Here is a 9082-nt window from a genome sequence, read left to right as displayed (position 1 = left end):
ATTTTAATTTTTACAGCATCGAGTGTTAATAGTAAAGAATTCAATTGAAAAATGACCATTCACAGAAAATTATAGTATTTAATTGATAAAAATAAAAGGTTCGGGGGCTTAATCGTACAATTTACATAAAAGTAGGGGAAATTAGGGTATTACCTAAAAATTTCGAAATGCAGAAAACGCGCATAAGTCGATATTTCCCTCCCGCTCGTCGCCCTCCGTCTGCAACTCCAAACCTCTTCTCTCCCTCTCCAAGAAACCAAGAAACCAAGAAACCTGCGACCTCGTACAACCCACTCTCTCTCTCTCTCCAAGAAACCCAGAAACCTGCAACCTCGTCCAACCCTCTCCTTCTCTCTCTCCAAGAAAACCCAGAAACCTGCGACAGATACTCGCGACCGCTGATGGGTAAGCGCCGGCGAACCGAAATAGCGAAGATCGCCGACCGGGCAGCCCGGCTCGTGACCTACTCGAAGCGGCGGAAGGGCCTCTTCAACAAGGCGTCCGAGCTCTGCCGCCTCTGCGGCGCTCGCGCGGCCGTCGTCGTCTTCTCCCCTGCCGGCAAGCCCTGCTCTTTCGGCGACCCAACGGCCGATGAGATTATCGGCGACTACCTCCGCCACGGCGACTGCGACGGCGACGTGACCCCGCCGATGAGCCTGACCCAGTGGGCGGACTGGATGGAAACGGAGTGGGAGGCTTGCGCAACCGAGGAGGACCTCGAGTCCCTGATCTTGAAGTACGAAGCCGTCCGCGACTGCGCGCGCGATAAATTGAAGTCTTTGGAGGAGGAAGCATCGCAAGTCAGGGTCGGTGGCGGCGAATCTCGCATTCTGAGCGCGGAGGAGATTGATGCGCTTTTCGAGGGTTTAGGCCAATGCCCAGCGCTCTCAGATCTCTTGACGGACGGGGACGGCGACGGCGACGGTCTCTTGACTCCGCCGGAGAACTCGGCCGGCGGCGGCGGAATTTCCGCAGCGGAGTCCACCCCGGCGCTCTTCGATCTCGAGGGTCACATATCTGATGCTGCCGGCGGTGGAAGTTTTGGAGAGGCGTCGACCCCCACGAGCTCCGATCTTGAGGATCATGGGTTTGATCCGGACGAGTTGCTGAATCTATCGGAGGACGGCGACCTTGAGGATAATGGGTTTGACCCGGATGGGTTCCTGAATCTGTTGGAGGACGGCGAGGTGGACGGCGTCCGGAAAGGTCCCTCGACTTCGCCGGAGGACTCAGCTGTCGGCGGTGGATTCAATGCCGACGACTTCTTTGGACTTGAAGATCTGCATGTCCTGCTGTGAATACGATGAGTATAGGTTTTGTTTTTCTTTTGAAACGGCAACTGTACAGCATAGCATCATTCAATAAAACGCCAAATTTCTTGTCTTGAGTACAGAGCTTCCTTTTTTTGATTATTCTGATTGGGGTGTCGGATATGGAAGGTGCATGCTGGCATTTATGGATGCTCATGTGATGCCGATGTTGGCAATCTTTCCTTAAGCCTTAGATAGGTCAGGGATAAATGGCTAGGTAGACATATGCTAAACTCGTTTTACTGGTGCGGTTGGAAGTTCGCAAATGCCACGAGTGTGGACAACCTCTTCCTGAAAGCCTTGAGCCTCCTGCAGATGAAAATTGGACAACTGGAATTTTTGGTTGTGCTGGACGGCCAAAGTTGTAAGTTTCAGGACAAGTGAACTTTTGCATAATGTTGTCTAGTGAGTGGATAATGGAGAATCTTGTTGTCTCTCGTTCCAAACATGCTAGCTATCTGCACATCTAAAACAATTTGTAAGCAGGAATGGATGGTGTTCACATAGTCTTGGTAACAAAATTGCCTTTTCCTTTTGCTGTATGTGTTTTACGAATATTCGACAATGGCGCAAATTGCATGAGCCCATCATTGAAGCACTTGAATTACTTTTGGAACTGAGCTGGTATTATTAATGGGATTTCCCCTGGGCTTGGTGAACGAATTGAGGAAATGTCGGAAAAGATTGTCAAATTTCAATTAAGGTCCACCCAAAATAGGCTTGTGTTTGAACGGTTGAGTTAAAATGGGCGGCAGAGTAAGCCTATGAACTCTTAAGTAAGCATTAATGATGGATAGTTTACGGTCAGATAGGTCACAACATTCTGCTGGGCTGCTCCGCTGTACTTTGCTTATTCATATGTGCCTTGCCTTAGATTATTCTTCATATTGTCTCATATCACATTTTGGGCTGGTTAAGGAAAAGCTTATTGCATGAGTTCCGATGCAGGCTGGACTGGACTATTGTGCCCTTGTGTCCTGTTCGGTCGCAATGTTAAGAGCTTGACAGAGGACACTCCTTGGACTACTCCATGCATCTGTCATGCCCATTTTCGTGGAAGGAGGCATTGCACTAGCAGCAGCTACACCAGCCTTCAATTGCGTTGACCCTCATACGTCATTTCTCATCGGTAAGGGCTTAATATTTGCTTGGCGGATGTGTGGCATTTACACTGGCCTTGTTCGCCAATCACTGCAGAAGAAATATCATTCGAAGGTACTTCAAGCTTTTTCCACATGCTTTTATCTCTCTTTATTCAGTGAACAACGTGGACTCAACAACCATCTGCCCGTAAACATTTTGCTATGATTGGAGTTGTTTCACTGTGCACCAATCACAAATACCTGTTGGCATGTATATTCTGTAGCACACAATTGCCGTTTACTCTCTGGAGAAAAATCTCATTTTCCCGGGGATGCGGAATCTAGATTTATTACAAATGACGAATACTTAATGTGAGAGGTGTGCGATGTCCTATGCTTTTGACATGTTAAAGAAAGGTGCTAATTTATTTACTTTTAGAAAGGGCTTGTGGGAGTCTCCAAAAGATACGTTATTAGATAGTTTGCTTGTTAAGCAAAGTTTCTATCTCGAATGGTGCCAATAGCCTCATCATGACTGTGATTTCTCTTGCAGGCTAAACAAGTTTGAGTAGTAAAGTATTTGACCATTTTACTTAGTACATTTGGATTTTTTTTTTTTTTGGCACTTCTTACTTAAACGAACAAGTTCTAGTCCTCTTGTCTGACTCTTTCCATTTCCTCCTCTCTACTAACGACTGCAGAATTCCTCGTGTGATCCATGCTTGGTGCATTGCTGCATGCACTGGTGCGCTCTGTGTCAGGAGCACAGAGAGATGAAAGGTCGACTCTCAGAAAATGTTGTTCCACCAATGACTACTGTAAATCCTCCCCCTGTTCAAGAGATGAACTCTGTGAGTGAAGCCCAGGATTTTGCACCACCTTCTGCATACAACAGTGAGCACACGAAATTGGAAATGCAAGCTTTATAGCAACATAAATCTCTCTACATACGGAGATAATATTCAATCACTGGCAATTTGGTATCATATTTGTTGGCGATCTTTGTTGTGTTTGCTTAAGATTTTGATGACTTTGATTTAGGATTCTGTGCGACCTTGTGGTGCCAATGGACCATATTGCTAAACTTGGACCCAATTAGATTTCCAAAAGATAATAGTAGTGTTGAACTGTTACTGGCAGGAAGTTGTTTTGTCAAATTTCCTTATGCAAGTCTTGGATAACATATTCATATTGATGCCAATCGTCTTTTGTTTGCAGTGATATATTTTATATCCTTCTTTTTATTATTCTTATTTTAGGCTCCAATCCGCTTCACATCTTCTAATACTCGGAGGACAAGTATTAATATTTGTATAGGACATTGAAATTTGCTTTTACAACACAAGTCACTCAATCATCTCTTATACTGTTTTTCCTTTCTTTTTCTTACCAATGAATTAATGTCTGTTGGCTGTTCTTCATATTTTTACTGCTGATATGTGCTGGTATCTCTGTTGGTTTTTTCGCTTGACGCAGTATGGAGTTCCTGGCCAGATCTGCAGCTAGAGATGGTCCACTTGTTGCTTTTGGTGGATGGGCTGGTGTCAAGAGAGTACTTTCAATGATAACATGGAAGGCTTGGCCTTTGTCAATTTTGTGGTCTGAATGTTAGTGCTGAACATGCAATTCAAGGATATTAAATTATCTGCAGCTTGTAGGGAGATACACAGGCGGTCATAAAGGATCAATTGCTTGTCTAATGACCATCATGGCTTCTTCTGGTGAGGTATATCTTCATAACTCATTTTTATTTAGCTTTCATTGTTTTGTTATTTGGCTGTGAATGCTTATTATATGGGCAAATTAATGGAATGAGTTTCTTAGTCTAAACATATGGATATTGTGAGGTGTGAGAGTATTAACTTATAATTTTGGGGTAAAAAGCCCTACTTTCCTGTCGTCGGCGAGGGGTACCTGCGTAGGGCAAGGGCACCCCTTGCCGGCGTCGGCCCAGGTGAGGGCAACCCTCGCCGGTGCCGACTTCCCTCCGCCGAGGCTGGCAGAGAGAAGAAGAAAAAAATAAAAAAATAAAAAGAAAAAGAAAGAATAGAAAGAATAAAACGAAAATGCCATTAATGGATGTGTCACAGTTTGCAAAATTTGAAATTTTTTCGTATCAAAAAAAAAAAAAATTGGGATAAATTTGTCATTTTAGACAAAGTTTAGGATTTTTGGTGACTTTTTTTTTTTTTTTTTTTTTTTTATATACATGAGAAACGACAAACAAAAATAGGAATTAGGGCGTTGTTCAATTCTTGAGTCCGGAACGGATTAATCAATAAAAATTCAATTTTTTGGTTCTACTCCTGTTGCGTCTTCTTCTTCTTGCCTGGTGATGATGACGTCTGCTTGTGGGTTTCATTTACTGTTCTTTCGCTGTTAAGAAGATGAAGAAGACGAAGATGAAGATGGAGGCCGTAAAAATTGGTTAGGCCCAATACATGACGAATGGGCCCAATTTCAAAGCTTAATTGCTTGAATTCGTTTTCAGTTTCGTCGCTAGACCACAATCCCCGTTTCCGTTATGCTCTAATGTTTAGCTTGTTTCCTTTCTCCGTCGATCCGGAATGCTGCTGCTGAGATCGTTTCGGCCGAGGGGCAACGAAATTGTGAAGTTCCAGTTTCATTCGGCGCATCCATGGCTCGTCTCCATGGATGCGTCGGACTTTGTCCCCGTTTTGGAATTAGGAGCATCGTTAGATAGTTCATCACGCATTCTTGGGTTATACTATGTGTATTCTGTATGGAATGGAATGTAGGAGCAATTTACTTGATAATTTCGATGTTGTCGATGTGCTGATGATTGTGGGTTCTTCTGATTTTCGGGTTTCACCATGTGTGTATGTGAGCGCATGTTTTGATGTGATGATGATCGTGGGTTCTTCTGGTTTTGGGTGATTCATGAGCTGAAACGTGTTGATGAGAGGCGTTTGGGTTGGTGCTAAGTTGGAGAAGCTTGCCGAAAGAAAATCTCAGGTGCATACAATTGATTAGATTCTGATAGAAAAGATAGGAAGTGAGTCGTGATAAAAGCTCGTTCTAGTCGCAGCAGATGGCATTGTTTTTATAAGCATTTGTTTGGATGCTACTTGGAAATTAGTCGCGGCTTAGTTGCAGCAGGAATTCTCTAATCAAATTAATGTGCAAATGATTGATGAATTGAGTAAATCTGTGTCGATGTCTAGTCGCATGAATTGAAATGTTGAAGCATTGAACACTGATTCCGATAACGAAACAGGTCTATGATATTGGCCCACAGCTCATATGCTCATGAGAAGAGCTTAACTTGAAGCATACAAGCACAATTCTTTTCATTGGCCAAACACTTTCAGACGGATTCTTTTTCTGCAGACCAATCAGTTGGTGGTCTTCTGTACAATGAACTTCTGCATTAATGATCTCTCTCTTTTTCCCCTTTTTTGGGTTCTTGTAGAGTCTAAGGGTAAACATGTTTGAGGGAAAAAGTCATGGATAATGCAAGTCCAGTTATTGACTTTACTGCACAAAACTGCCGCATGAAAGTAGCATTTGGTGCTGCACAAAGTCTCGAGTATTTGCATGGTAAGGCCAATCCACCTGTTATATATCGGGATTTTAAGTCCTTGAACATCTTGTTGGACGAGGCTTTCAATCTGAAATTATCCAACTTTGGACTGGCCATGCTCGGGCCTGCTGGAGACAAGATGCATGTACTCGTACAGGGTTATGGATACTTACGGCCTTTTGGCTCCCATATAGGCAATAACCGTCCAACTTGTATGCTTTCTAATGGTTACATAGAGGGACAGAAGTAGGGTTGGCTCTTGCCTGATGGAAGCATTTATTATTATCACAGGATGAGCGCGAGCTTGTCTCATAGAAGCAGGTCTCCAGTCCATGAGATGAGCCAAGACAGCAGAAAATGTTCCTTGAGCCGTAAGAGCAGCAAGAGATCATTTGACGGAATTGATCTTTTTAAGTCCAAAAGGAAGCAGCAGATGCAGCAGAACGGGATCGATGGGTCGTGCTGCCTGTTGGGCGGACGATCCACGGGTGGTTCACAGGATGGAAACTAAGGAATCAATATTTTGAGTCCGAAAGGAAGCAGCAGGTGCAGCAGAACAGGGTCACTTGACGATGCTGCCTCTTTGGCAGACGATGACACGGGGGTTCATAGGATGGTAGCTAAGGAGTCAATCTTCTGAGTTCAAAAGGAAGCGGCAGATACAGCAAACCGGGGTCACTAGATGGTGCTGCCTTTTTTGGTGGATGATGACATGGAGGGGTTTTCACAGTATGGGAGCTAATCTTTCGAGTTCAAAAGGAAGCAGCAGATACAGCAAAACAAGAACACTAGATCATGCTACTTATTTTGGGAACTATGACACGGGGGGTTTCATTGGATGGGAGCTTCTATCAGCGGCACGACAGCCATGGTATACCAAGAGACCATACGCTTTCCTTGAAACAAGACAACTGTGAGAGATTCTGATGTCAATTTGATTCGTTCCAAGCAATTGAGCTACGAGCATATCCACTCATCATCATAAGCTCCCGTCACTTGGTTATCTTTATTTAACATACAGTTTAAGATCTTCTCTCTTATGATCTTGTCGCTACTGAAGACAGGATGCACATTCGATTTTTACGCTCGTTCAATCAGTCAAGTTCAGTGTCAAAATGTGATGCTCTACCAGGAATAAGCAACTAAGGTATAGACTATTTGTGTATATACTGCCAATGCTTTTTATTGTCGATGAACTTCCGGTACTCATTTAAAGAACAAACTGTCGATTGGGTGTTTGATTTTCATGATTCAGAGAATAGAGTGGTCCCACTGCTCTTAATCTTAGAAGACAGTAGTCCCCGGTGCCGTTTGCACCCATGATGGCCAGCAATCGGTTGTTGGACACATGATGCGATCCATTGCTGACGGCATCATCTCGTGCACGCAGTGCTAGCTTAATCCGGAGGAGTCATTTTCCGGATTTAAGCCCCACTCGATGCCAACGGGCATAGATATCAATCCGAGGAACTTAAATCTGGACATCTTAAGCCGTTCCTTGTCTATCGTGCGCAAGAACTCGGGCCAACGAGACTTCATGGTCAAGAACTTTGAGCTCGGTCCGATTCGCCATCTTAACACCACCTCATTTACATTGTCACCGCCTCGACTATTTCCTGAACTTAATACCAGTATCAAGTTCAGGAACCTCCAGGTCAAATCCATAATCCTCAAGGTCGAAGCTCGTGGGGGTTGATGTTGTTCCCAAACTTCCACCGCCGGCAGCATTAGATCCATGACAAATCTCCCGTTCTGACTTCTGAGGGAGGAGGAGATTGATGCACTTTTGGAGAGCTTAGGCCGATGCCTGGCGCTTTCACATCTCTTGACGTATGGAGATGCCGACGGTCTCTTGACTCCGCCGGAGAACTCAGCTGGCGGCGGCGGCAGAAATTCGGCAGTGGAGTCCACCTGAGTGCTCTCCGATCTTGAGGGTTGTAGATCTAATGCCGCTGGTGGTGGAAGTTTGAGAGCAGCATCCACCCCAGCTAACAGCTCTCCAAGTAGACATGGTAAAAGTTCCGAGGAAGCTACGTTTACAGCCTTACCAAATATTACATATAAATAAGATTAAGGAAGCACCAAGAAGATCAAGTAAACACTTCAGTGAGATCGTGCATCTTAAAATGGGATGATTAAAACTTTGCCAACTAATGATTTCTACTCAAATGGCATGTATGCCATTCGGAACTTTTTAGCTTAGATTCATCAAATGAGTAACTAGCTGTTGGAGCAGAGAACTGTCCTAGCCACTCACTAACTTCACTTGCCTCAATGGAAGGCTCGTCATTCTTACTCTTTAGACTATTTGGCAGGAAGAAAAGTGATGAGATTTTTTTTTTTTTTTTAAGTTGTCAAAAGTTTTGATTAATCTCTTCGATTCACTTAATTTATCCGTCAAAAAAGGTGGTTTCTCAAATCAAATGAGATTATTCTTGCTTCTCGCCTCTTCCTTCACTTTTTCCTTTTCCTCTATCTGCACATCCTTTGCACTTTAGCATTTTAATTTAGTAAAATTCCCTTGCTTTTAAAAGAAATGGAAAAATTGTCTAGATACCAGATGGCTCCCTTGATAAAGTATATTTTTGCATGACAGAAGTGAGAAAAGAAAGAGGATCCAATAGTTGCATTTTTTTAATTTGCCTCGTTGCGGGTCAAGTTACGGGACTCCACAAATTATAGAAGTTTTTTGGAGGCTCTATGAGAAAAAAGAGGCATGTGTCACAGTCCGGAGGTGATGCAACACGACACTCAAATCTTCTAGGTATTTTTGGATTATTTTTGTATACACTAGAATATTCCCTAGATGATTCCCTAGAATATTTCTTAAGATATGTCCAAGGGTGGGCAATATGATAAATGTACAATCTGCACTATTAGACTAAATAGGCAATCTACAATAGTGATTCAAGCCATATTTGTATAAATAGTAGAGGTAATCGGTTTTAGGATGGATAGGTTCAAGATATAGACCATGTACCATATCCTGTTATATCTAATTCTCATTTTTGGACCCCGTACCCTATCCTATTTGGGGTCAAGCCTACTTTGGAACCTACCTAATTTTTGTTCCAATCCAATTTCAGCATTTGCTCTATTTATGTTAGAACTTGTTTTGCAACTACTCAATATTCTATACGGTTTTG

General features: G+C 43.3%; 1 protein-coding gene, 1 long non-coding RNA gene and 1 pseudogene across 2 annotated transcripts; all 3 read left to right on the top strand.

Annotated features, from left to right (window-relative positions):
- The first annotated feature begins 204 nt into the window (after nucleotides 1-204).
- On the top strand, nucleotides 205-1384 carry LOC108953883 (MADS-box transcription factor 47). The gene has a single exon (XM_018865178.2). The coding sequence runs from the start codon at nucleotides 402-404 to the stop codon at nucleotides 1296-1298; it is 897 nt and encodes a 298-aa protein (XP_018720723.2). The 5' UTR covers nucleotides 205-401; the 3' UTR covers nucleotides 1299-1384.
- A 48-nt stretch (nucleotides 1385-1432) lies between these two features.
- Nucleotides 1433-3356, top strand: LOC104434806 (annotated as a pseudogene).
- Nucleotides 3357-4662: 1306 nt separating this feature from the next.
- Nucleotides 4663-7226, top strand: LOC120290331. Its single transcript, XR_005548248.1, has 2 exons — nucleotides 4663-5368; nucleotides 6228-7226. It is a non-coding gene; the product is annotated as an uncharacterized LOC120290331 (long non-coding RNA).
- Nucleotides 7227-9082: the final 1856 nt, after the last annotated feature.

The sequence above is a fragment of the Eucalyptus grandis genome, chromosome 2, assembly GCF_016545825.1.
Source record: "Eucalyptus grandis isolate ANBG69807.140 chromosome 2, ASM1654582v1, whole genome shotgun sequence".
Taxonomy (NCBI): Eukaryota; Viridiplantae; Streptophyta; class Magnoliopsida; order Myrtales; family Myrtaceae; genus Eucalyptus; species Eucalyptus grandis.
The sequence above is the reverse complement of the archived record's forward strand: the minus strand, read 5'-3'. Positions and strand labels throughout refer to the sequence as shown.